This window comes from Pan troglodytes, chromosome 1 (assembly GCF_028858775.2).
Source record: "Pan troglodytes isolate AG18354 chromosome 1, NHGRI_mPanTro3-v2.0_pri, whole genome shotgun sequence".
Taxonomy (NCBI): Eukaryota; Metazoa; Chordata; class Mammalia; order Primates; family Hominidae; genus Pan; species Pan troglodytes.
The window spans coordinates 156,274,133-156,302,096 of record NC_072398.2 but is presented as its reverse complement, the minus strand read 5'-3'; the positions used below and the strand labels follow the sequence as shown (position 1 = coordinate 156,302,096).

The following is a 27,964-nucleotide window of genomic DNA, read 5'->3' as shown; positions in this document are numbered from 1 at the left end:
TTTTAATTTTCTATAGACTTTATTACACATTATTATGTTATGAGACAAATGCAGATAATTCTTAATTTATCAAATTTGTGAGCTTATTTATTTCAACAAAAATATTTGACCCTCACCAGAAAAACAGATAACTCTAAATCTACTCTGAAAATCTAATCAATTGTGAAGTATTACCTATTTGGAGACTATGTATTATATCAAAGATAAAGCTACTATTCTCACAGAACATATGGGGTCATTGGCAGCCAACCAATAATGAAGTAAATATTCTAATATTTGGGAAAATACTGAGAAAACTAATAAATTGTCCTGGATATTATTTATTCTTGCCTTTACAAAAGACTTACACATCCAAATGAGATTAGTTTAGAATAGAGGTTTTTAGTTCAGAAAATGTTCAAAGTCCAATACAGTCATGGCTAATCAGAGACTAGAGAACCTTTATAAAGGTAAGTAGGCTTGAAAACCCTTGGAAACTGAGCAGTCTTATTTTGAACTAGCATGTTTTAATCAAAGGTATGGAATTAATCAAATATCAATTAAGAATTACTGGAATGCACCCTCATGCCAAATGACGACTAACATGCTATTTCCTACTATGATGACTCCTTGATTTGAGACAGATGGCATAAAAAAATATTGCTAGCTATACAATGAATTTTACTCTTCTGCTTCTGCTCTCTAAAGAAAAATCTTATTTTTTCACCTAAGAAGCTCATGGAATCGAATGTTAATTAAAGAAAAGATAGGGTAAGTACAACTGGGGGAAAGACAGTACCTCTAATTACATAGGAAATCCATGAAAGAATTAATCATCATAAGAGAAGAATCATTTTTCCAGTAGCCCCACTACCATGAATGATATTTTCATGAGCCTCGGCCACCTTCTCCAATGGATATTGAGAACCTATCACAGGTTTCAACCAGCCAATTTCCATTCCAGCCTGAAGGGCTGCTGCATATTGCTGAAACTCCTCCTAAGAAAAGGAAAAACAAATTTCTTTTTGTAGTGAACCGTATGATTTAATTTTCAGAAGCATTAAAAACACTTCAGAATCTAAGTGTTATACCATGAAGAGTCTCTTACAAATGTGTGACTTTTGTCAACTTGTCCAGAACTATAGAAAAAGTAGTTATCTACAGGGTAACCATAAATCCCATCTGCCTGAGACAGTGTTAGTGTACAAAATACCTGTTGTCCTGAAATTATTACTAGTATCACATTTCTATCTCAAAAGGTATGCTTACCTGGATATAAATTATACTGTCACCCTAGTTGTCCTTCTGGTGACTAATCCTTACCAACTCCCACTAGTCATATAACTAAGTTTAACATCTATTCAAACTTTCAGCTTGTCTGAGTAGGCAAACTGTACCAATGTTTAAGTTACCAACATCAGAAGTACTTCTTTTCCTACCTTGGTTGAGGAAAAGAGAGTAACTCCAATTATACTCGACTCCTTTGCCATGGTGTCCCGTGGGTTTATTTCAATAGTACCTCTGCTGCCAACAACCTAACATGAAAAACAGCAATTCTACGGTTAAAGATTACTGTAAAATAGTGTTAAATTCTGGTAAAACATTAAAGTGGTATAAAAAAAAAAAGAAAAGGAATACTTACTATCACTCGTCCTCCATGTGACAGAAGACTCAAGTCTTTACTAAGATTTACATTAGCTAACATTTCAATAATTACATCAATTCCTTTCTCACCAACATATTTCTATATAAAAGAGAAATGCAGAGTAAGATAGCAAGTGAAAAACTGTAAAATAGCTACTATCTGTACAAGATATTATAGAAATATGTTTCAAATGATATATAAATGCTACATCTTTGAGACTAATAATGCAAAATTTTAAATAATCTAATTATATAATCATGATGTAATTCCAAGGTACCAGCCAGAACATCTAAACTGATAAAAATTTGTACTAAATACATTGCTGTAGTGAAATAAAGTTTGTCTGGAATTTTCGGGTGCTAGACTCAACTTGAGTATAAAATACTTAGCTGAAATTTTCTATCTGTAAAATAAACTTTCATAAAGAAACAATAAATCAAAAGCCCCAAACCTCCAGGGGGCTCCCATTTTTATTAATAAACAAAAAGCAAAAGAAGATATCATTAGCTGTTCGGTTTTGCATGATTTTTGTTGTTTTAGTGCATTTGGTTTTGTACTAAATGGTTTATCATCTGTTTGACGCACTAACTCTTTTGGGCTCTTGGATGTTGGATGCTGGCTCTTACAAAAAGCTACACACATCTACATTATATTCATTTTATTTTAACACACACACACAAATGAATCCCTGTGCCCGGGATTGCACTAGGTACCAGGAATACAAAGACAAACATAGGGAGCTCAAAACAAAACTAGTGAGAAAGATGGGAAATACTACAGTCATAGCTATAATGCAATGGGCTAAGTAACACATTAGCAGAAATAAATCATAGAATACAGAGAAAAAAGGTTAAGGTTTGATTGCCTGCCATGGTCAGATAAAGTTCCACAGAGACGATGAACTGGGCCCTAAGGGATGAATAGGAGTTTCCCAAGCCAAAAGAAAGGAAAATGAGTAAAGGGAAGCTAGACCTGAGGCTGAGTCAGTCTGGACCAAAGAAACAGAAAAGCAAAGATGGAGGGGACTGAGAACACAAGGATTGAAATACAAGCGGAACTGAAGTACATAATCAGGTAAGGGGGAGTGGCAGGGAGAGGAAGAGGTAGGAGAGAGGAGACTGTAAGTTGGGACAGATAGTGAAAATACAGTGAATGCCATATTAAAGGATTTGGATTGTGTGGGGGTTTTTTTGTAGTTGTTTTGTTTTGTTTTTTTCTTACAGGGGTTTATTACTGCATGTGCAAGTGCAGTAGGGAACAGAGAGACAAAACTCCTCTCCTCATAAAGCTTCCATTTTATGTATTTCTGGAGATCTTTTTAAAGAGGGAGATGACAGCATAGATAAAAGGGGATATTAGCTCAGTTATGAATAACAGTCAAGGCTGGAGAAACTGAGGCCTAAACTAAGTTATGGTGGTCAGTGGAATAGAGATAAGGAAATACATATGAAAGGCATGTCAGAGATGAAACTGATAAAATGAGGTAACCAACTTGCTGGGTGGGAGGGAGAATGATAATTAAAAGACAGGAAAAACAAACAAAATGAGGGTTTCTGTCTTGGGCGACCAGATGAGTAGCAATGTCTAGCGGGTTGATGGCATGAAGGAAGTGAACTCAGGCCAAAGACAGTTTTGGAAATCAACAGTATATGGGTAGTAAGGGAGCCACAAGAGTATATGAGACTGATCAGGATGAAAGTCTAGCACCAGGGAAGATGAGAGACCAAGCGAAAACAACCTAAGGAATATTAATATTAAATAATATGAAGAGGACAGAGATTGAAAGTGAAAAGTCAGGAAAGTAAGAAGAGAACCTGTTTCAAAGAAATGCGGTCAGGGTCATATGCTCCTGAAAAATCAAACAAGATGAAGACTGAAAGAAGACCAGCAGACTGTTAATTAGGAGCTTCTCAGTGACCTCTGGGAAGCAGTATAAATACTTGGGCTATAAGCAAAACTGCAGTGAGAAGTGGTGGAAGGTAAGGAAGTAAAAGCAATAAATACTACTTTTTCAAGAAGTTTTGTGGGAAAGAGGAGGAGAGAAAGGGGAGTAAGATAAAGGTTAAGAGAATGTTTTTGGGAATGGGAGAGACTTAAGCAGAAGGAGTCAGTGGAAGCTCCCAAGACCTCATGGTCTTAAAATTAGATTATTGCTGAACAAAAACCATACTCTTAAAATAACGGGCCATTTTTCATCTTTGTGAATATTCTTGGATAATGGTATCAGCAGTGCTAGATCTTAGGTTCCCCAGACGTATAACAAAGGAGTGCTTTTGTTCGGCTTTTTGGCAAGATGATTGCAAAAAAGGTAATAAACTCTCACTCTTATTTTTTCCTTCATTTGTAATGATCTAATTTACACAGTACTCAATATTTGGGAAATTCTAATCTCCCTAATGTGAGGAAGTGGTTGAGGATTAGCAAAGCAATAAGTGTTTAGCAAATTGCTAATATAGTACAAGTGAAGAACTTCAGAATCTGCTTGAATTCTGTTAAATGCAGCAACTAAATAAATGCCACCTCACCATTTTGGATGCAGTAGTGATTATTCCTCCAAAGCATCCAGCTAACAAATGAACTTTATTCCCTGGGCCACACAGATCCAGTTTGTAATTTACAGATATCTCACCTTCCATGAAGAATTCACATCAGTAGAAATTATATTAAGAATACCTCACAGTTGCAAATACAAAGCTGCAGCTTTACTTAGAATGTTATTTGCATTAAAAAATCAATTTTTATAGCTATAAGATTCTAGAGAAGCTATATTCTATTTAATACACATAAACAATACAAAAATGATAGTAAAAGTTTAAAACTTAGACATCTCTGTTTTTTAAATAAATTAAAGTTTTAAAACACGCATAAAAATTCATCGCACTGAAAAAAGGAAGCAAACAGCTTTAAAGGAGTAGTTGGTTAAAAACGTATTAAAAAACCACGCAAGTCTCCAAGGAACAAAGTTTGACTTTTGTAAAACAGTGGAAAATTTTACCTTAATTTTATCAATATAATTCACTTCTCTGTGATTGAACACTTCATGGGCTCCATTTTGCAAAACAATCTTTTGTCCTTCCTCAGTACCAGCAGTGCCCAAAACCTTTAAGCCATAAGCTCTAGCAATTTGGCATGCTGCTAATCCAACCTGAAAAACAAATATAACCCAAGAGTTATATATTCTCTACAGTCCTGTAAACACTTAAATACATACAATGAACTTAAGATTCCTATAGGACCCACCCTAACTTTAAGGAACTTAAGAGTGTAAATGAAGAAATAAGAAAAACAGCTAACTTTAATTGAGCATTTAAAATATTCCAGGAACCATACTAAATAATTTCTACATATTGTTTTATTCTATCCTCACAATGACCCTATAAAGTAGATACTATTATTGTCCCTATTCTACAGATAAGAAAGTTGAAGCTTCAAATTATAAGTAATTTGGCCAAGTCATATGCGGAGATGGAAACAGGAGTTAGACCAGTCTGACTGCAGAACTTGAGTTTTTAACCACTGCATCAAGATGTTTGCAGGGTTTAAAGATGATCAGAACATGTTCTCTGACTTCTTTGTGCATATGAAATTCTAAATAACAAATGTAAGGCCTCCACCATTTAAGTAGAAGAGACAGGTATATGGGCAAATTAACTAATTCATCCATATGGTGAATGTTTATAGAGTGTTTACGATGTGCTAGACATGGTACTTAATGTAAGAAATAAACTTATATTCTAAGGGTGGAGGAAGATAATAGTCATATGAGTGAATAAAATAAATTCAGGAAATAAAAGTGCTAAGAAAAAATAAGACTGGCTGTTGGGTTAAAGAGACAGGAATAGGGGCTATTTAGGTCATCAGGAAGAGCCACTCTGAAAAAATGAGACCTGAAAAAAGTGAGGAACAAGCCACGAGAACATCCGGTCAGCCACGTGGAGGATGCTGTGGGCATAGTGAATGGCCATGGCTAACCTGGCGAGGTGGGAATGCAGTTGGGGTCAAAGAACAGAAAGAGGGGCAGTGTGGCTCAGGGAGGGGCATGTACGAAAGGGTCGAAGATGAGGCCAGAAAGGCCAAGTCACACAGAATCTGAGGGGTGAGGGTAGAGGCTTCCGAGTATATTAAAACCTGTGCAGAACCACGGGAGAGCTTAAGCCAGGAAATGATCTGGTTGACTCAGGCTTTAAAAAGGTTGCTCCAATTACATGTGAGGCACAAAGAAAGCGGCGAGGAAAATGGGAGGAGGAAGATCAGTTTGTAGCTGTTAGAACAGTCTAGATAAGAGATGAAGCTGGCTTGAACAAAGGTGGTGGCACTGGAAAAAATAAACAAATTCAGATATAGTTTAGAGGTAAGCTAATGGGACTTCCTCACAGATTGAATGCGGGAGATGAGGAAAAGAGAAAAATACAGGCTGTCTCCTATGTCTTTGGCCAGATTAACTGGGTAGAGTGAGAAGACTGGAGAACACTAAGTTTGTGAAAATCTCCAGATTTCACTTTGCCAAGTGTGGTGGCGCATGCCTGTAATCCCAGCTATGTGGGAGGCTGAGGCAGGAGGATCGCTTGGGCCCAGGAATTTGAGGAGTTTGGGATTGCAGTGATCATGCCACCACACTCCAGTCTGGGCAACGGAGCAAGACCCTGTCTCTAAAAAATAAAAATAAAAGAATCACTTGGAACATGCTGAGCTGCACAGTGCTCATCTACTTACAGGCGAAGATGTTCAGCAATCAGTTGAATATGAGTATGGACTCAAAAGGGTTCAACTGGAGATATATATTAGAGATTCATTATCTTACAGATGGTATTTAAAGCCAAAGGATTAGGTGGAACATGGTGGCTCATGCCTGTAATCCCAGCACTTTGGGAGGCTGAGGTGAGTGGATCACCTGGGGTCAGTAATTCGATACCAGCCTGGGCAACCTGGCAAAATCCCAGCCTCCCAAAATGCTGGGATTGTTAAGAAATCACTAGAATACCAGATAAATGTGCTTAGTATAAAAGAGAAATCAAAGTAATTTAAGAATATAGACAAAAGAGCAATTACTTAAATAACAATACTAGGAAATATATCTGATTAGATGACAAATGATGGTACAAATAAGTGTCACATACATTTAGAGCAGAGTTTCCCAAACTTGGCACTATCGACATTTTGGGCCAGATAATTATTTGCTGTGGGAGACTATCCCATGTATTGAAGGATATCTACTCTCTAGATGCCAGAACCCCTTCCCCAAGTTGTGACAACCAAATATCTTCAGACATTGCCAAATGTCCCAGAGCGGAAGGAGAAATGATGCAAAATCACCCGCTACTCATAACCAGTGATTTACAGGGAGGACCGGGTTCGGCAAGAAAAGAATTAAGATGAAAAATAATGATAGAAACAGATTAAAGCTGTAACAGACTTCCAGGCCTGAAGTGGACCTTAAAGATTGTATGGCACATGGGAATAACGAGGCTGGACTCAGCCAGGTTATGGCAGGAATTTGTTTAACTGAAACAAACAAATACATGAAACTCACTGTCTGATGGAGGAGAGAGACATCCAATTAGATAAAACACAATCCACTATGGGGTGGGCACAATTAATTTTCTATTTTAATTTTCAAATTTAAATAAAAGACCTCTAATAAAACCACACTTTAAAAAGCTAACGTAACTACATCTCCTTGTGTTCTAACTGCTTTAAAAGGGCACTCAATAGCTCTTTTAAAAAGGCGCTGTTTATTCTATTCTTGTCAACAATTATACCAGCAATACTCCTTCAACAGATTATGCACCATTATGTGTCAACTATTTTTCTTCTACTTATTTTGCTAACACTAAAATAGGGCACTCCCCACCAACATATCTGGATAATAGCTGTGTTCATAAATTCCACACCATTTTAAACACACAACATAATCCCAAAGGAATTCGAATTAAATGAGGACAGAAAGTACAAACAGAAGCAAGGCAAAACCTAGTACTGTTTCCCTCTGATAGGACAGGGAGGATCAGAAGCACTTCACACACCAGGTCGCCAGCCTATCCCTGCCAGCTGAGGATTTAACAAACTCAGCCAGCTCAGAGAACAGTGTGGATTTTACCTTAAAAAAAAAATCATGGTGAAGCAACTGGGCTTTTTACAAGAGGGTAAAGGGAATATAAAGAGATTTTCTTTAAACTCTTCTCTCCCCTTCCTACTGAAATCTTTCCCTTCTGCACAGAGCACTAAGTTAGCTCTCTGAAAGCCAGGGTAATTTAAATAAATGTATGTGTTTGACAGACCCTTTAGTTATTTAGGGTTAAATTTAATTTAACCCAAAAATAGCCTCTTCAGTGAAGTTAAACAATGGGAGTTTTGGACAAGGTATATCTGTCATATTGTCTCAAGCCCCATAAAGACAATCCTAGTGTTTTTTCATAAATTGTTTGATCTGTGAAATCCTTTAGAATTGATCTATTTGAAGTGTAGGAAGCTAGGTGTGAAACCTCGTGATTCATCTACCTAAAGAAACAGAGAGACAAAAAGGACTGAAATTACCTGGGCACTTTTAAAGGTAAATTCACATTTTCAGGATACCACTCATTATTCAGGGGACAATGTGCCATTTAATAGGTTACTTCTTTCAATCCACTCTCCAGAACACACAGTGCTCTGAAATGGTTAACAGCCTCCTCAAAGTAAGCATCTAGCCTCAGGCCTTTTATTTTTAAAATGCAAAATCTTATCTCCAAAATTTCCAAAGCATCCAGTGATAGAGTTCATGTGGATTTCTTGTTAAATTCTAACTGCAGAGCTCTAACTTTTCCCTCTAAGCTCCTGAGAGGCAGACTGGCAGCTAGTTTCTCGAAGAGGTTTCTGACAGCCCTGCATTGGGTGATTTCATTGAAGGGCTTATTTTAAGTTCTGAGTCCTCCTCCCCCATTCCCCCACATTAGCATTTTCAGCCATGGGTTGTGGTGTTAAGGACAGGGCTGTATACGTGCACTCCATGGATGTCATCAAAGCGCAGCAGGCAAGCAGCAGAAGGGAGATAGAAAGGACTAAGAATTCACAGTGTGGCTTTACCGTGCTGTCTGGGGCAACATAGGTAAGCTTTAATGAGCCTTAGTTTCCTTATCTAAGGGAATATGGAATTAATATCAACCTTAAAGAACTGTTTAAAATTCTAAATAAATATTTTTATAACATATGCTACTTGAAGGCAAAAACAAGGCCAGTTTACCTTAGTCTACACCCAATACAGGTGGAAAATCTAACATATTTTTGAAGGGGTGCTCTGTTGAGTTTATTAACCAAGAAATGCTAAACTAATGACAAAACATCACCTTCAGAAGACCAAAATCAAAAGTTTTACTATATAAAGAAAAAAAGCACCTTTGACTCTATTTATAAATCTGACTTTTAAAAATGACCAAAGGAACTATAATGTGAAACCCATAAACCCAAGCTTGTTTCAAAATACATTAAAAAAAATACTTACTCCTCCACTTGCCCCATGAACCAGAACACTTTCTCCAGCTTTCACACGGGCACTGCAAAGGAAAGCATAAGTTACATCACCTTATTTTTTGAAGCTAATTAATCTCGGGTGTTTTCATCATCTTAAGGAATTTCTACCCCTAGTCTGGCTAACACTTACACAAACAGCAAATGCAACCTGACATACAGCCCCAAATATTCCCTAAGCTCCACAGAATAAACAAAGCCTTCAATTCATTTATTCCTTGAACAAATATTTATTGGGAGTCTTTATGTTCCAGGCACTATGCTGCTGGACACTGGGATGACTATGTGGTGCTACTTCTGAGTGGCTACAGTCCTTGTGGGTTGTGAAGTAAAATTGCTGAGCCTGGAGGATCTGGAATCTCTCATTCCCATATATCCCCCACAGAAAGGGCCTCAAAGCAGGTTTATTATATAGCTCAGTCTTTATTCTGTGGTCTAGAGTAATGTCCAAGTAAACACAGTAGCTATTTTTTTTGCCCAAGGAAAGAAAGAAATTTTTCTTCTCCATGTCTCTGAACATCAGGTTGCACCAGCCTTGTACTCTTTCAGGGAGGAATGCTGAGTTAGCAAAGGTCAGAGAGTAGGAAATGCAATAAATTCTATCACAAAGATTCCCATGTCATCCCCCTAAAATGTCCAGATTCTCTGGTGAAATGGCATTTTCTTTTTACTTCCAGTTCACATGACTACTTTTCTAGTATGTACTGAAAAGAAAGGACATGCAGCAAGGCATGAGGGGATGCCTCACTATTCCAGATGGACGGTGCCAATGTCAAAAGCCAGCAGATGCTGTGAGATCCAGATCTGACTCTCAGGAAGGCTCTCTTACTTCCTCAAACAATGTGGGGTGGCCACACTGCAGAGACATTATAGAACATTATGCTCCACCTGGGAAAGAGAACAGTAACCAGAGTCCTGCTCCCAGCTATGCACCAACAGCTGAGAAGTGGCAACAATGAGCAATAAGTGAAGCTTTCTCCCACACTCTTGCTTAGAGCTGAAGGGACTGAGGACAATATGTTAAAGTAAAACATAAACATAAGGGGATAGGATGACTAGTGTTAAACTATGGGATATGAAATACCTCCCAAAGAAATTTTTCAAAAATTCTTATAAGATGCCCCTCAAACACTAAAGACACATTCTCATAAATCCCTGGGGCCTGGGGTGAGGGGAGAAAAAGCAGGCAAATCCCCTCCTGAATCCTTGCACAGAGTCGCTGTGACAGTTAATTTTATGTGTCAACTTGACTGGGCCAAGGAACCCAATATTTGTTCCAACATTACTCTGTTACAGAAACAGTGTTTTTTTTTTTTTTTTTTTTCCGAATGAGATTAACAATGGAATAGCTGGATTTTGAGTAAAGCAGATGACCCTCTAGAATGTGGGTGGGCCTCATCCAATCAGTTGAAGGCTTTTGTTTTCAAAGACTGACCTCCGATGAGCAACAGTAAATTCAGCCAGCAAACTTTCTATGGACTTAAACTGCACCTCTTCCTTGTGTCTCCCATCTGCTGGCCCACCGCAACAGATTTTAGACTCACCAGTCCTCCACAATTTCATGGGTCAACTCTTTAAAATCAATCAATCTGTGTGCGTGTGTGTGTGTGTGTGTGTGTGTGTGTACAGAGTGACTGATTCTTAAGGAATTTATAGAGAGATAAATGATAGATCAGATCAAATAGAAGATCAAATAGATAGATGATTGACTGATAGACAGACAGACAGACACACATCCCGTTGTTTGTTTCTCTGGAGAACCCTGACTAATACAGTCATCTTCCCTGGTACTCATAACACTCAGCCTGGCCTTCCATGCTGCTGTCCTTTACCATCTTCTGGTCACTGAAGACTAAGACCTGGCACATAGGCTTTCTCTCCCACCCCAAATCCAGCTCCAATCAAGGAGACACTGCATTCCCCAGAAAGAAAATCAAGCACCACAGTTCCTGAATTTTCCTCCACTTATAGCCACTCTCTCCCAGGGCTTAACTACCAGCAACCATTCTCCCTGAGAAATATCAGATGCCAATAACCAATATTATGACAGTAATCTATCCTAATTCTGAAAACCCATATTCTCTCAAAATCTTTCTTCAACTATGCAGAGACTACTGACTCTCAATAGCTCCATTTCTGCCCACTTGCTGCTCCAGGCCTTCCTTCCATCCCTACTCAGCCTGGACTCCATAGATTGCCCAGCCTCCTCTCCCCGCAGCCCCTGTGCTCTCATTTCTTTTGCACCATTCAATTTTGCCACCAGCATTCTAGCCCTGGATTAATGTTCAAATCTAGCTTCCTTGATACTCCATCCAAATGGCTAAGTATTACAGAAAAAAATCACATGACCATGCATTTTGGTGCCACTTCAGCTCTGATTCTTAAAATATCACTTTTTGCCTCCTACTTAATTGTGAAAAGTGAGGCAATCACACACAAGTACCTTCAACGCTCCATCTCCCCATCCATAAATGTTTCCATAATTATATCATCTTTACCCTTTCTAGGTTTTACAGATGAGCTGTGCTTTCCATACTGGAAGCCAATCTCTCTACCTATGTCCTAAGTCCTTTCCATCTTGCCTTATGCAGATCTTATTCCATCTGTAAATATGTTCAAGTCTTGTCTATCCTTAAAAAAAAAAAATCCCTTTTTTCCACATACTCTCCTCAAGTAACCTTCTACTCTCTCTTCCTTGTCTCCCCCATTTTTAAAAGAATAGTTTCCATTCAAGGAATTGATTTCCTCCTCCTTCCTCAATCCACTCAATCAAGCTCTTCCCACCATTCTATTGAAAAGGAACTGACTAATGTCACCAATGACCTCTTAATTGCTGGGCCCCAACTGTCATTTTTTTCTGAACAGACCTCTGTTGCATTTGACAGCTGGCCTCCCTCCTTAGTAGCAATATCAATTGCCACTCCTAAGGCTGCCAGCAGTGATTGCGCACTTACCCTGTGCCAGCCCCGTACTAAGAACTTTATACACATTACCTCCAAGTAATTCTTACCACACCCTAGCAGGTAGGTGCTGTCATTATCTATGTTTCTCAAATCAGTAAACTGCCCTTGAGATGTTTAAGTAACTTAACCAAGGTCACACAACTAGTACTATGTGAAGACATTGACCCAGGCTGTTCTGTCTTCAAAGCCCATGCATTCACTGGATGCTTAAGGAATACCATGACCTCTAGATTCTGCCGGTCATGGAATCCTTTCGGTCTCTTTCAACTCTATCCTTTTTCTCTGACTACATTCTTAAATGGTGATGTTCACAAGGGCTCTATTCTCACTCCAGTGTTCTCACTCTCTGAGGAATTTCAACCACTTTTCACCTTGTCAATTCTTACCTACATGCTGCTATCCCCAAATTTGTATCTCCAGTCTTCAAGCTTCCCACTTTTTTATCCAATAGGCTACTGAACTTCTCCATTAGGATGTGTCTCTCACAACTTCAAATCCAAAACTGAATACAGCTTCCCTTTGAAACGTTTTCCTTCTTTTCTTTGTCACAGTTAAACATGACCCAAGCTAGAAAGCTGGACTACTCTTAAGTTCTTCCTCATTCTCTACCTGAAAATAATCACCAAATACCCCTGATTTTACCCCCACTAAATAGTTATTCTTTCCTCTCTACTTACTTCTTCTACCAGAATCCTTGCTCTGGCCCATAAGGATTTTGTCTAGCGGAGACTCCTATAAGACGCTCTTATCTCTCCATTCCTATCCTCAAATCCATCCTACACACAGCAGATAAGTGATCTCAATAAAACATAAATATGACAATAGCAGTCTCCTGAATAAAGCATTTCATTACTTCCAATCCTTTACAGAGCAATGGATAAGCTCTATAATCTGTCTTTTACAACCTGAATTCTATATATTTGATGACAGCTAACATTTATTGAGAGATTACTCTGTTCCAACTTTATTCTTCGCTACTCTTTCTCTTGAAATCTCTTCTCTAACAAAATCAAGTTTCTATAGCTGTTCCCACACACCATACTGTTTTTCCCCATACTATTCCCATTGTCCAGAATGTCCTCTCTCCTTCTAGTTACCTTTCCTGAGGTGAATTCCCTCTGATGCTTTTCAAATACTTAGTAGATGGGATTAAACTATAGACTCTCAGGCACCAGCTATGGAAACTGACCAGAGGGTCTGGGGTAGGGCCCAATAGTGTACTATTAAATTGCTGCCTAGATGATTCTAATGGATAACAAGATTTTTGAACCATGGCTTTAAAATAATCTAAGTCTTACACCTTGCCAGGAAGCCCTACCTCATCACCACAGGCACATGCCTTCTGAGTCTATATATCCCTATGCACATCTCTACCACTGTACTTTCCACATTATATATAAATATGATCACTCTTATGTCATTTCCCTTACTAGACTGTGAGCATCTTGAAGACAGTGTTTGCTCTTCTTTGTATCCCTAGTGATTAGCACAATCCCCCAAATTCACAGTTTCCGTTATATAAATGTTTAATGGTAAGTAACTGGTAACCAAATATGATGAACAGATGGATGGACAGACAGCTAGAAGGCAGGCAGTTAACACTATCCTCTTTTGGCATTGGCCATAAAATTGACAGAATGTGTTATTACCTGTGGATCAGAGCTCGATAAGCAGTAAAATATGGAATACCAATGGCAGCTCCTTGTTTAAAGTCCAGTTTTTCAGGTAGTTTGTAAACAGTGTGGTCTGCTGCAAGAGCGTACTCTGCATAGCCCCCAGAGATGGTGCTGCTAGTGAAAACTCTGTCACCTTTCTAGGGGAAGAGATAAATGAATAAATGCAGGAAGACTAAACATATTATGTCAAAATAGGTATAATCCTTTATAATAAGAAATAAGTGAGTACTTATATATTGTCCTCTATAGGGTCTCATATAAATAATTTTTTTTTTTTTTTTTGAGACAGAGTCTTGCTCTGTCACCCAGGCTGGAGTGCAATGGCATGATCTCGGCTCATTGCAACCTCCGCCTCCCGGGTTCAAGCAATTCTCCTGCCTCAGCCTCCTGAGTAGCTAGGATTACAGGCGTGCACCACCACGCCTGGCTAATTTTTGTATTTTTAGTAGAGACGGGGTTTCACCATGTTGGTCAGGCTGGTCTTGAACTCCTGACCTCATAATGTGCCCACCTCGGCCTCCCAAAGTGCTGGGATTACAGGTGTGAGCCACCATGCCCAGCCATAAATCATTTTAAAATACTTCACATTTAAAAATATTTATTAATGGGAACCAATAGGAAGAAAATCTAAGGAAAACAGAAAAAATATAAGAAAAAGAAGGATAAACTTCCTTGAATGGCATCATAATGATGTTGATGGCTCAGTCCATGAAGAGCTTGCTATACCAGGCACTGCATTAAGTGTCTCTGGAGAGTTATCTAATTTCATCTTCACAACAGCTAGTGAGGTGGGCATGTATTATCTCTACTTTAGAGCAATCCCCACTACACAGATGAGTAAACTGAGGAACAAAGAAGTTCAATAATTTTCTCAGATCAAGCAGCTAGTAAATAGCAGTCAATATAAACTGTTATTTTTGCCCAAAATGCTAGGGAGAAGAAACAAATAAGATATGAAGTTTCTTCCGCACACCAAACACCTACTCTAAACCCCGTCCATGAGTTTCCTCACCCCTGCATTGCCGTTATTTCTCATGCAAACACCCAAAGGCAGAAAACCATACTAGGACCCTGACAGCAGGATGACCCAGGACAGCCTTCTTCTTGTCACGGCACCAGAAACACAGTAAAGCCTCAACAAATGTCTGCTGGACCTCACTATTAAAAAGTAGATGCAGGACTCAGGGTGAAATAATGCCCTAGGCCAGGCATTATTGGGCCAGTATGTAATCTGCACATTAGGGAAAATTAGACTGCCCACCGTAACCACCTACCTTAACTCCTCCTTCTTAGAAAAAAGTAGATATTCCTTAGAATAGGCAAATTATTAAGGTAATGATTGCTCAGTATACTTTAATTGAAATCTGAAAATGTAGAAATGTTATCTGATAGGATAAAGACAAAAAAGATTCAAAAGCCATTCAAGAGTCAAAGACAAGTATCACCACTTAATATGGTTGCCCAGAAATGTCAAATATGATGAAGATTAATCCAGTTTTAACAGCTAAAAAACATGTTGAATTGATTTTAATATAATTCAAACATTTACTGTGAATATACTACATAGAAAGCATTATTTCAAGTTATGTGAGGGACATCAATACCACTGTCCCTAACCTCAAGCATCCTAGACTCTAGGAGGAGAGAAAAGCAAAGGATAGAAATAATTATAAAAAGCAAGGCAAACATGATGAGCCACTGAAGATAGGTACAAGAAAAAGAAAGAAATTACTTCTAAGTAGAGGAAATTAGGAATAGCTTTATCGAGAAGCTAACAATTGAAGTAAGTCTTGAAGAACAGGACAAGATTTTGAAAACTAGAATGGGGAAGAGTCATTACGGGTGAAGGAAACAAAGTTGGCCAAACGATAGGGACAGGAATAAATGCCACGAAATTAGCAGCATTTATCACCAATGAGTAAGCAGACTAATGTGTGGTATGTAACTGTTTCAGGAGATAAAATGAAAAGAAATTGAAGCTAAAGTGTAAAATCCTTTGAATCCATGTTTGTAAGTTTCAATTTAATTCTGTCAATTAGAAGAACCAATATGAACAAAAACACAGAGATGAGAGAGCATGGGATGTGCAGGGAAGGACAAACAATTCATTACTGAAGAATAAACTACACTGTGAGGAGGAGTGGGAGTAAAGACTGGAAAGACAGATGGGAGAGAGCATGAAACAGTCTTATTTCATAGCAATATGGAATTTTAAGAGTCTCCCTGAAGTCTACAAGACCATGGATGCAAGAATGAAAACAGAGGTGTAAAACAATCAGAATTAAATTCTATAAAGTGATTCATTCTAGAGTAAGGATGAATTCCAGGGAAAAGAGAAAGTTAAGTGTCTATTATAGAAATTCAGGTCAGGGGTATAGTTAAGTAGGTAAGATAGCCTGAACTAAACTACTGGCAGTGGAAATGGAAAGGAGAGAGAAAACAGTTCTAGTAAGGGAAAGCGAGGAGTAATCCTCAAATCCCAGAAGTCACCAAGACAGTCACACAAGAGAGGCGCTATCTGCAGTGAGAAAAGATAAGCTAGTTTTAGACACGTTTTGTAAGAGATTTCTGGAGGTTGACCATGTGAGTCTAGTGTCTCCAACAGAACTCTCTGTAATGATGGAAATGTTCACATCTGCACTGTCCAGCAGGATAGCCACTGGACACGGGAGGCTATTAAGCATTTGAAATGTTGCTAGAGTGACTCAGGAACTGAATTTTCAATATGAATTTAAGTTGAATTTTAAATTGCCACATGTAGCTAGTGGCTACTGTTTTGGATAGCACAGATCCAGAGCTTAGCAGAAAATTCTATGCTAAAGATGTAACATGTGATAATGGCAACAAAAAGAGTGTATGAGATTATGAAAAAGGTAAAGAATACAGAAAGCAGAGGTCTAAATAGAGACTGAGAGCCCCAGACAACACCAAGATTTAAGGAATATCCAGAGAAAAAGAGAGGCCTGAAAACGGAGGCCCAGAAAGGAGGGGGAGAGGAGAACAGAAGAAAATGATGTCACAGAAGCTGCAGAAAAAGTTTTTTTAAAGAAAAAGTGGCTAAGAGTGTCAAATGTCACAGAGAAATCAAGAAAGATAATGACATAAAAGAGCCCATTAACTTCAGCAATACAGAGGCCATTAGTGACATTAGCAAGAATCCTTTCAGTGGAGCGATGGGGGCAGAAGCCAGGTTGCCACAGGCTGAGGAGTGGAAGGCTGTATGAATTTGCCAGTCTTCCTGTACAGGGGCACAGTAATCTTCTCTGTCTCAACCTAATTTTGGTAAGGTGCTGCCAAAGTTGAGCAGGTCAAGGAATTATGAGGAAAGATGCTAGGACATGAGCTTACTATGAATATGTCTTTTGGCATATATATATGTGTGTGTGTGTGTGTATATATATATATACTGAGCATAACATTTTCACTGAGTCAGAGCTCCAAAACTGTATAGTGACCTTGCATTTTTTCATGTTTTACTTATTTTTCAAAAGAATTAACTTTCTCTTTATATTATAAAGCAAAATTTATAAAAGAAATTAAAAATTATGTTAGCTTATGTATCATCAAGAGTTAGGAAATAGTCTAACTTCCTTGTGTGTTTTCTTTCCTTAGAAATTTCTATTAAATCAAAAAAATCACAGTTCATTCTGTGGGGACATGAAGATACAGAAATTACCCAGCACCTATTCACTACAATGTAGTAAACAAATAAGGCCTCTGGATAAAATCTAATTTCTTAATTCCTTTTTTGACTAGAGGAGTCCCCCGAGTGGCAGAAATTGTGTAATGGGGCCTTTTAAAACCTTAAATAAGATGCAGTTGAAAGCTATGTTCAAATATTTTTATGAAATAAATTCAGCCAAAATAGAAATAATTAAAAATGCAATACCTTGAAAGCAGATGCATTATCTCCAACAGCTTCTATCACCCCAGCCACATCTGAGCCAGGAGTATAGGGTAAGAGTGGTTTTCTACTATAAGTACCAGAGCGAATGTATGTCTCTACGGGGTTGACACCACATGCATGGACCTTGATTAGAACCTGCAATGACAATGTATTTTAGTTCACAGAAAGAATTTAGGCATTCATTTAACTTTATGCTAGGACTGTGCTGATTATGGGAGCTATCAAAATGGGAGAAAAAAGCAAAACAAATAAGTGCTTGCCTTCAACAAGCTCACATTCCAAGTTTTACAAGCTAACATAAATCAGTAAGACAGAATGGCTTATGTACTGCATTAAAAACATTTTGGGGAAAATAGTGAAAGAAATATCTAAGGGGATATGTGGCAGAGACCTCTGCGTGTTCATCAAACCCGTTTTCTCCTTTTCCTGGGTACACAGAAAGAGTGGTACTTCTTCGCCTCCCTCATGGTTATGAGTAGCCAAGTAACTGAGTTCTAGCCAATGGAATGTTAGCAAAAGTGACAGTAGACACTTGCAGACCTGACCCATTAAAACTTCCTAGCCAAGCCACATCGTGCTTTTCTTCTTCCACGGAGACCCTGAAGACGGGTTGGGTGGCAGAGCCACATGAAAGAAGAAGCTGAGTCCCTAAGTCACTGTTGGAGAACAGCTACCCACCCACATTTGAGAACTTTTAAATTTAGTGTATAAGAAATAATTGTCCATGGCTGGACTATTGCAATTTTTAGGTTACAGCAATTGTGGGAGCTAATTTTACCTTAATTAACACAGAATGATTACCTCTGGTATAAAAGTAAGGGAAGGCTTTATAAAGGAAGTGGTATTTAGTTAGGGTTTAAAAGATAAGTAGAAATTCTTTAGGAAGGAGAGAAAGGATAGGTTGGGTAAAAAAAAAATAGCATGTGCAAAGACAGAGGAATGAAAGGAAGTCTTAAGGAAGTTGGACAAAATCTGATGTTGTTACAGCACTGTATCTCTACATGGAGAGGAAGTGATGAGAAATAAATTTGTAAAGATAGATTATATCCAAACTGTAAAAACTCTCATAGGCTTGCTAAGAAAATTAGACTTGGGAGCCATGGAGGGTGCAGTAATAAAAATACATAATTTAAAATCAAAAGTGTATTGTTAAAGTCATTGGAGATGATTAAACTATATACTTAAATTCTCATGAATCACACATGAAAAAGCATGAATGCAAAAGAAAATTGTTTTCCCAGCATGCAAAAAATAAAAATCATGAATGTTTGTAATAGAATAACTTATTCAAAACTCCTTATATGTCCATTCAGAAAAATCCAATTATTGCACTACATAGATCATTCCCTACATCAAAAATTTTCTTATAACCAGAGGTTATTCTTTTTCATACATCTACTTCACTAATTATCAGGTTTATGTTAACTTTATCAATGTCCATATGTATACATAGTGTAAACTGCATCCTAATTCAATGTTTTTAAAAATAATTGTGAGTCTGCTTCTTTTTAATACTATGTGCAAGAGACTCACACTCAGTATAATTATAGCCTCAATAAAGTAATTTTATTTCTACCTGATGGTCTTTTGGAATCGGTACTGCAATATCTGATCGCAATTTCAGGACTTCTGGTCCACCAAATTCAAAAACTCTAACAGCTCTCATCAACTTCTGTCCAGTCGCCATGGTGATCTAGATAATAAGGAAGAAAAAAAATTAATGTATTGTCACATTGTATCTAGGCTATCACCATGTTTTTCCCCCCTGGAGGGAGCAGATCAAACAATTTTTTCAAATAACAATTAAATCATGAGCTTACCACTGATCTCATTTCATGTTTAAGGACCTTTCATCTTACAAATCCCTCAGCTATAAAGCAGAATCCTTCATGCTACTTCCTGTAGGGATTCAGTGCCTTCAACAAAGGAATCAAACATGCAAACAAAAACATCTGGATAGACATAGCATGATACCATATTTAGATTTTCTTGCTTGAGTTGCAATATCTTAGAAATTTTATGAGTTGAGTTTTATTAACATTAGGTAAACTGACCTCCTTTTGTTAGATTATGAAACATTCCAAACATTTACCTGACACCCAGTGTATTGGTTCATTTTCATACTGCTATGAAGAAATACTGGTGACTGGATAATTTATAAAGGAAACAGGTTTAATGGACTTGCAGTTCCACATGGCTAGGGAGGTCTCACAATCATGGTGGAAGGCAAAGGAGAAGCAATGGCATGTCTTACATGGTGGCAAACAAGAGGGCTTGTGCAGGGGAATTCCCTTTTATAAAACCATCAGATATTGTGAGACTTATTCACTGTCACTAGAACAGCATGGGAACTCCCTTCCCCCATGACTCAATTACCTCCCACCAGGTCCCTCCCATGACACATGGGAATTATGGGAGCTACAATTCAAGATGAGATTTGGGTGGGGACATAGCCAAATCATACCATTCTACCCCAGGACCCTCACAAATCTTACATCCTCACATTTCAAAACCAATCATGCCTTCCCAACAGTCTCCCAAAATCTTAACTCATTTCAGCATAAACTCAAAGGTTCACAATCCAAAGTCTAATTGGAGACAAGGCAACTCTCTTCTGCCTATCAGCCTGTAAAATCAAAAGCAAGTTAGTTACTTCCTAGATACAAAGAAGGTACAGGAAATGGGTAAATACAGCCATTCCAAATGGGAGAAATTGGCCAAAACAAAGGGGCTACAGGTCCCATGCAAGCCCAAAATCCAGCAAGGCAGTCAAATCTTACAGCTCCAAAATGAACTCTTTTGACTCCATGTCTCACATCCAGGTCACTTTGATAAAAGAGGTGGGTTCCCATGGTCTTGGGCAGCTCTGCCCCTGTGGCTTTGCAGGGTAAGCCTCCCTGCTGGCTGCTTTCATGGGCTGGCATTGAGTGTCTGCAGCCTTTCCAGGCACACAGCATAAGCTATCAGTGGATCTACCATTCTGGGGTCTGGAGGACAGTGGCCTTCTTCTCACAGCTCCACCAGGCAGTGCCCCAGTAGGTACTCTGTGTGGGGGCTCCCAGCCCACATTTCCCTTCTGCACTGCCCTAGCAGAGGTAGGTTCTCCATGAGGGCTCCATCCCTGCAGCATACCTCTGCCTGGACATTCAGGAATTTCCACACAACCTCTGAAATCTAGGTGGAAGTTCCCAAACCTCAATTCTTGACTCTTGTGCACTGGCAGGCCCAACACAACATGAATGCCTCAGAGGCTTGGGGCTTGCACCTCTGAAGAAATGGCCTGATCTGTATGTTGGCACCTTTAAGCCATGGCTGGGATGCAGAGCACCAAGTCCCTAGGCTGCACACGGCATGGAGGCCCTGGACCCGGCCCAGGAAACCATTTTTTAACTCCTAGGCCTCTGGCCTGTGATGAGAGAGACTGCCGCAAAGGTCTCTGACATGCCCTGGAGACATTTTCCCCATTCCATTATCTTGATGATTAACATTTGGCTCCTCCTTACTTAGGCAAGTTTCTGCAGCTGGCTTGAATTTCTCCTCAGAAAATGGGTTTTTCTTTTCTATTGCATCTTCGGGCTGCAGATTTTCTGAAATTTTATGCTCTGCTTTCCTTTTAAACCTAAGTTCCAATTCCAAACCATATCTTTGTGAATACATAAAACTAAATGATTTTAATAATGCGCAAGTCACCTCTTGAATGCTTTACTGCTTAGAAATTTCTTCAGCCAGATACCCTAAATCATCTTAGGTTCAATGCTCCACAGATGTCTAGGGCAGGGGCAAAATGCCACCAGTCTCTTTGCTAAAACACAACAAAAGTCACCTTTGCTCAGTTCCCAACAGGTTCCTCATTTCCATCTGAGACCACCTCAGCCTGGACTTTATTGCCCATATCACTATCAGCATTTTGGTCAAAGCCATTCAACAAGTCTCTAGGAAGTTCCAAACTTTCCCAACTCTTCCTGTCTTCTGAGCCCTCCAAACTGTTCCAACTGTATCCCAGTTTCAAAGTCGCTTCCACATTTTCAGGTATCTTTACAGCAGTACCCCACTCTAATGGTACCTATTTACTGTATTAGTTCATTTTCATACTGCTATGAAGAAACACCTGAGACTGGGTACAATTTATAAAGGAAAGAGGTTTAAGGGATCACAGTTTCACGTGGCTGGGGAGACCTCACAATCATGGCAAAGGAGAACAAAGGCACAACTTGCATGGTGGCAGACAAGAGAGCATGTGCAGAGGAACTCTGCTTTATAAAGCCATCAGATCTCTGAGACCATCCTGGCTAACAGTGAAACCCCATCTCTACTAAAAAATACAAAAAAAAAAAAAAATTAGCCGGGCATGGTGGCAGGCGCCTGTAGTCCCAGCTACTCAGGAGGCTGAGGCAGGAGAATGGCATCAACCCGGCAGGTGGAGCTTCCAGTGAGCTGAGATCATGCCACTACACTCCAGCCACTACACTGCAGCCTGGGCAACACAGCGAGACTCTGTCTCAAAAAAACAAAAACAAAAACAAAAAACAAAAAAAACCCCATCAGATCTCATGAGACTTACTATCATGGGAATAGCATGCAAAAGAAAAGACCTGACCCATGATTGAATTCCTCCCCCAGGTCCCTCCCATGACACGTGGGAATTATGGGAGCTACAACTGAAGATGAGATTTGGGTGGGGACAGAGCCAAACGATATTACCCAGCTTTAACAAATCTTAACATTTAAAAAACCTAAACCATTATAGATATAATTGAAGCCAAACCTGCTTCTGTCCCACCCTTTCAAGAGGTGACTATAACCATAAATTTAGTACTCATCATTCTCAAGCATTTAATACCACTTCTACATGAGTATGTAATATTAAACAATATGTGTTATTGTTTTGCATGTTTTCAAACTTTATTTACACAGTTTAGGGAATATAAAAATCTCAGAAACTTAGTGCTGAAAGGAAAAAGAAAATTCTGATTTGAAAAAGAATTCTACAATTCGCTATTTCCTTTTAGCATTAAGTTTTTGAGATTTATCAATGTCAAAACACTTGGCTTTATGTAGTTCATTCATTTTAACAAAAGGGGAAAAACATCAAAAAACTAAAAACAGTGCACCATATGCAATCTTTTATAAATTACAAGGGCACAGCTAACCTTTCTGTCCTATCACTGTTAATACCAAATGAACTGAAAACTCAGAGTTCAAATAACCTATAAAAAAGCAAAGAACATTTGTACAGAAAGTTATATAATCTTAGAAAAATTTTTGTACCTGTAAAGATGTAATGAAAGGTTTTGACTATATCCCCATAATTTTATCTGTGGGTTATAATTTCTTGAAATCAACCAAATAGTGTTAGATTCTGCCATCACCTAAAACATCTGCCTCAACCACAAGAAGTTTAAACATTAAGAAGAGCTGCAGAAACCAGGACCTGATATGAAAGAATTCAGACTTTTACTGTATCAAAACTCCACATGGGACTACTCAGAACAGAGCCCATACAGGCTATTAAATGTCATTCCACATTTCCACATACAGCAGCTGGGGCAAGGGGTGGAATCAGAAGTATTTTGGTAGTGTTATTGATGGGAAGTTCTTGATATAATTAATCAAAAGTTTGTGCCATTTAAAAACCCTTAAAAGGATTTAACACAATGTCTAGCACAAAGGAGAAAGTGACATTTCCAAAGGTTGTTTAGCAATGACATATCCTGAAGGGTGGTCCTTGGGGAAAAACAGAGGCAGAAGCAGGCCGACGGCATAAAGACTGCACTTTAGAACAGCTTGGCAGTCTCTGACGGGGAGATGATCTGTCAGAGGGCAGGGCTGGGAAAAAACAGTCCAGTCCTACTCAACAATCTCACCACTCTACTTCCATTCAGGTCTTCACTCTAGCTCAGAATTCCTTAGACAAGAAAGTGAAAGTATCAAGAAAATAAAAAAGAAAAAGGTAGCCCAGATGAGAATTTTCCATGGTGGATATAAGAACATAGAGGTTGTTTTTGTTTTGTTTTTTTTTTCAACATGACATTACGGAAAGAGCAGGTTTTGGAATATGCAGCTCGAGGTGTGAGTCCCAGCTCTATCATGTGGGAGCCACATGGCCTTGGGCAAGGCAGTCAACCTCTTGATGCTGTTTCCTCATTTGAAATCTGGGATCCCACTCAGAGTTACGTGCTAGAGATGTGGCAAGCACCAAGCACAGAACTTAGTAAACACATGATCTTGTATACAGTTGACATCATTATTGTTTTCCCCTCTATTCTTCTTTTCAATTTCTGAATCATAAGGATTGCCTGAGCCCAGGAGATCGAGGCCAGCCTGGGCAACATGGCGAAATGCCATCTCTACCAAAAAAAAAAAAAAAATTATCCAGGTGTGGTGGCAAGCACCAGTGGTCCCAGCTACTCAGAAGGCTGAGGTGGGAGGATCGCTTGAGCCCAGGAGATCAGGATGCAGTGAGCCATGATCCTGCCACTGCACCACTCCAGCCTGGGTGACAGAGTGAGACCCTGTCTCAAAAAAAAAAAAAAAAAAAAAAAGCAGCAGACTAGAGAAGTCATTAAAATGTTATAAAAAAAATACTCTATAGTTCTATAATCTTCTTTAATATAACGATATTTACAGAACTCTGGTTATCAAAACAAGCTCTTATTCTCAAAGAATTCGGTCTAGAAGATGACTTAAACAAAACATTAATACTAAACATTGGTTGTTATGCAATGTGTATTTTTCTGAACCTTAATTGTACATGAAGCGGTGTGTTAAACTCAGAGAACACAAAGAGCAAGAAGAAAATGCCCCACCCTGCCCCTAGCTTCTGTAAGCTGGGTGCTCTCTCTCTCTCTCTCACACCTACACACATAGCCTATGAGATGCTTGCTTTTTCCATTTTCGATATCTACCTACTTCCTACATATTTCTTTCACTCACATCTCACGATTACCATAAAAAACCTGTTGTAATAATAAAAGTAAAATTACTCTGAAATAGGATCTGTATCTTTCCCCCCCCACATTTTGGCATTGGCTAAGTTGGGAGAAAGGAATAAAGGAAGATGACTCATCCTACTGGATTTGGAAGACTCATCTGCTTTGCCCAGTACTATCTGACTACATTATCCTATCGGGCTTGAAAGTGATGGGGCATGGCCTGACCACACTATCTCCTACTTTGCTTCTGTTGATCTTATTTCCCACTGAGCCTTTAGCATTCTGATTCATCAGGCTCCAACCTGCACTCATTGCCTTTGAACTCACCTATCCACGGGATCATCATATGCTTCATAACGATGAAGCCTGTCAAAGGAGATTACACAAAGAATAAAATAACGTGGCATACTGATGGCAAATAGGATAATACTTAAAATCCTGTAATACCAGATTTCTTCTAAAAAGCATAAGTCTTCCACCTCCATTGACTTAACTGTTTTCAGAACAGGTAGAGAAGTTATTTAAACTATTATTTTATGCAGAAGTAAAAATAAAATCGCCAACCATTTTATGGATGAGAAAACATCACAAGAGGTTAAGAGACTTGGTCAGGGTCACACAGAAGCAAAGCTAGAACCCAAGTCCTGTAATTAAATGGTGTTAGCTGATTTTTTTCTTTACCATCCTTTTCATCTCACCCTTTGAGATGCTGGCATATAAGACCCTTTACTTCGTAGAAATAAACTTTACAATAGTGATAGTGAGACAGATTGAGCTAGAAAATGTGAAATCAAACTAACCTGCAGGTAGAATCGCATATTTTATGACTAAGGCATCTGCTTAGAGTTTGAAATTTCTCAAATGCCCACTAAGTCAGGGAATGCAGCAGAAATACAAAGGACATGATTCTATTTTTAAAAATGTATATAAAAAAATTACCCCCTAGCATCGGATCCTTGTGAACAGGACAGGCCTTTCCATTGCTTGTGCTTTTTAATTAAACTATACTTCAAACAGGCCTTCCTGTTTATCAAATATAAACTTTTAAAAATTAGAGTCCCTTGGTTTAATTTTTGGTTTAATTTTACCTCTGAAACGTTGCCAATATGCCTTACAAATCTAGGAAATAGGAAATCTAAAATCCCTCTTCCAACAGTGATCTTTTTCCTGGCTATGCTTGTATCCATTTGATTTAAACGAAAATTAAAGGAATTGGGAAAATGTTAGGAGTATATTTTAACATAGGATGAACAGATCAAGTCACAAAGCCAGAGCAAAGGAACATTATGAGACAAGAGCAAAAGTAAAATTAAATAAGAATTCTGGCAAGAATTTTAAAAACTGAAAACTTAGAAAAAAAATCAATCATTACAAATTGTTCTGCTGCTAATACACAATGACTCATGTAAGCATATGGTTTATTATTAACCCAGAAATGTAAAAAAGGCAAGAATTACAAGTGGTCAGAGAAAGTCTCTTCCTGGCTGTGTGATCTTATCAGGTCACTTCTGTTCACTTGAGATAGGACGGGGTATGAAGAGGGGAGGAGTTTAATAATTCCGGACTCCTCCAGGTTCCACGATCGTATGGAACAGGGCAGTCTGTTCCCTAATGCTGGAGGAGTAGAGCTTGGAGAGATTTGCTGCTGAACTCTCTGCGCTAACCAGACACGTAATCACAGTGGCTTCAGTGGGATTCGCACAGCAATTTCCATTAGCTACGGACAAGCATTCCAAACTTTAGCCTTTAGGTTTAATCATTGACACACCTTCCCTGGTCACTGAGTCTCCTCTAGACACTCAGTATAAACATCCAACGATGTGTTAACAGGGTGTTTTGTAATTTTGTTTTGAAGATTATTCTAGGTGGTGGGGGTCACAGGGTCAATAAAACTATATACATTTCTCTCAAAGACTGCAATCCTGATGGCAAAGCTGGAGGAAGCTCCGGGAAACCTGTAATTGTGGGAATCCAAGACAAAAAATCCCCCACAGCTGGGCTGTGGGAAGGGGCCCTACCTAGGAGAAGAAATCAAATCCCCTACAGCTGGGCCGTACGAAGGGGCCCTACCTAGGAGAAGAAATCGCCTACAGCTGGGCTGTGGGAAGGAGCCCTACCTAGGAGAAATCACCTACAGCTGACAGCTGGGCTGTGGGAAGGGGCCCTACCTAGGAGAAATCCCCTACAGCTGACAGCTGGGCTGTGGGAAGGGGCCCTACCTAGGAGAAGAAATCAAATCCCTACAGCTGGGCTGTGCGAAGGGGCCCTACCTAGGAGAAGAAATCCCCTACAGCTGGGCTGCGGGAAGGGTTCCCTACCTAGGACAAATCCTCTACAGCTGAGAGCTGGGCTGTGTGAAGGGGCCCTGGACAGACCGCTAGGCGCTGCTGCAGGAATCCCCAAACCCAGGCACTGGCTGCAGGGAAGAATCAAGCGGGTGACTGGCGGGGGGGTGCAGCGTGGGGCTGGGGGACAGGGAGTGCGGGGGGCGGAGGCTGGGCAGGGGTAGTGGCAACGGACACCTCATGGTGTGGTAGCCTAAACTCAGAGCCTAAACGCAGGACCAGGGCTAGGAGCCCAGGACCAGAAGGCAAAACTTCCTACGTGATTTATGGATGGGAACTTGCAGCCCCTGGAGGGGAATGGCTTCGGTCTGGAGCTCTACGCACTAGTTCTCTGGGAGGACAGAGGGCAGGAAAGGGGTGCAGCCAAAATCAAACTCGGTTCCACTTGGACAAGCAGTGGGGAGATTCGCCGTCTAAACAACTAAGGAGAGTTTTTAAAACCACTTACCAGAATCTAGAGTGGGAATTAAAATCTGCGTGGGCTTCTTCAGATTCCACAGAAATGAGGACTGCCACAGCTTCTCCAACTTTTGCAGGCTCCACCCAGGCTGTGCGCCTCTCTCCACCCCTAGGCGAAGGCACTAGAATTTCCCAAATTAAGAACGAAGAGGAAGTTTGGACCTTTTCGGCCACCGCTCGCTTCAATATGGCTGCCCCCAGGGAGAGACGAGGCCACCGTGAAGGAGCCGAGCGCAGACCCTGAGTCCCTCACCCATGGATCGCAGCGCGGAGTTCAGGAAATGGAAGGCGCAATGTTTGAGCAAAGCGGACCTCAGCCGGAAGGGCAGTGTGGACGAGGATGTGGTAGAGCTTGTGCAGTTTCTGAACATGCGAGATCAGTTTTTCACCACCAGTTCCTGCGCTGGCCGCATCCTACTCCTTGACCAGGTGAGGCCCCTTTGCGCCTGTCCATCGCCTGCCTTCTAGTGCGAAACTTTAGGAGCCCTGTTCCCATCCAGTGACGACCCGATGCAGCATGTCTGTGTTTGCTCCTCTGCGGGGTGGTCTCTGTTT

General features: G+C 39.6%; 2 protein-coding genes across 6 annotated transcripts in view; one reads left to right on the top strand and one right to left on the bottom strand.

Annotated features, from left to right (window-relative positions):
- Positions 1-27,836, bottom strand: CRYZ (crystallin zeta). Of its 2 annotated transcripts, XM_009423536.5 has the most exons (10): positions 27,399-27,704; positions 24,933-24,971; positions 19,250-19,366; positions 17,656-17,808; positions 13,740-13,903; positions 9,102-9,153; positions 4,620-4,769; positions 1,622-1,723; positions 1,419-1,514; positions 1-977 (listed from the first exon to the last, which is right to left on the bottom strand). In XM_009423536.5, exons 3-10 carry the CDS (start codon positions 19,358-19,360, stop codon positions 816-818), a joined length of 990 nt encoding a protein of 329 aa, XP_009421811.1. In that variant the 5' UTR covers positions 19,361-19,366; positions 24,933-24,971; positions 27,399-27,704; the 3' UTR covers positions 1-815. The 2 variants fall into 2 exon arrangements, with proteins under 2 accessions (XP_009421811.1, XP_001167460.1); XM_001167460.7 differs by lacking the exon at positions 24,933-24,971 and having other exon boundaries at positions 27,399-27,836.
- The window catches only part of TYW3 (tRNA-yW synthesizing protein 3 homolog), a 32,868-nt gene continuing 32,419 nt past the window's right edge, over positions 27,516-27,964 (top strand). For 3 of the 4 annotated variants that reach the window (XM_009423556.3, XM_063800354.1, XM_016920874.2), the window contains exon 1: positions 27,665-27,838. In XM_009423556.3, coding sequence (XP_009421831.1) covers positions 27,665-27,838 — 174 coding nt within the window. Of the gene's footprint in view, positions 27,839-27,964 lie in introns of all 4 variants that reach the window. The other variant, XM_009423549.4, reaches the window with a different exon arrangement.

Bases quoted from the DNA above. Each gene is read 5' to 3' on its own strand.
- CRYZ (XM_001167460.7), bottom strand. From the start codon at position 19,360: ATGGCGACTGGACAGAAGTTGATGAGAGCTGTTAGAGTTTTTGAATTT. The intron at 4,770-9,101 runs GTAAGTATTTTT...TTTGTTTTTCAG, and splicing joins TTCATGGGGCAAGTGGAGGA to GTTGGATTAGCAGCATGCCA. The intron at 1,515-1,621 runs GTAAGTATTCCT...TTTTCATGTTAG, and splicing joins CACATGGAGGACGAGTGATA to GTTGTTGGCAGCAGAGGTAC.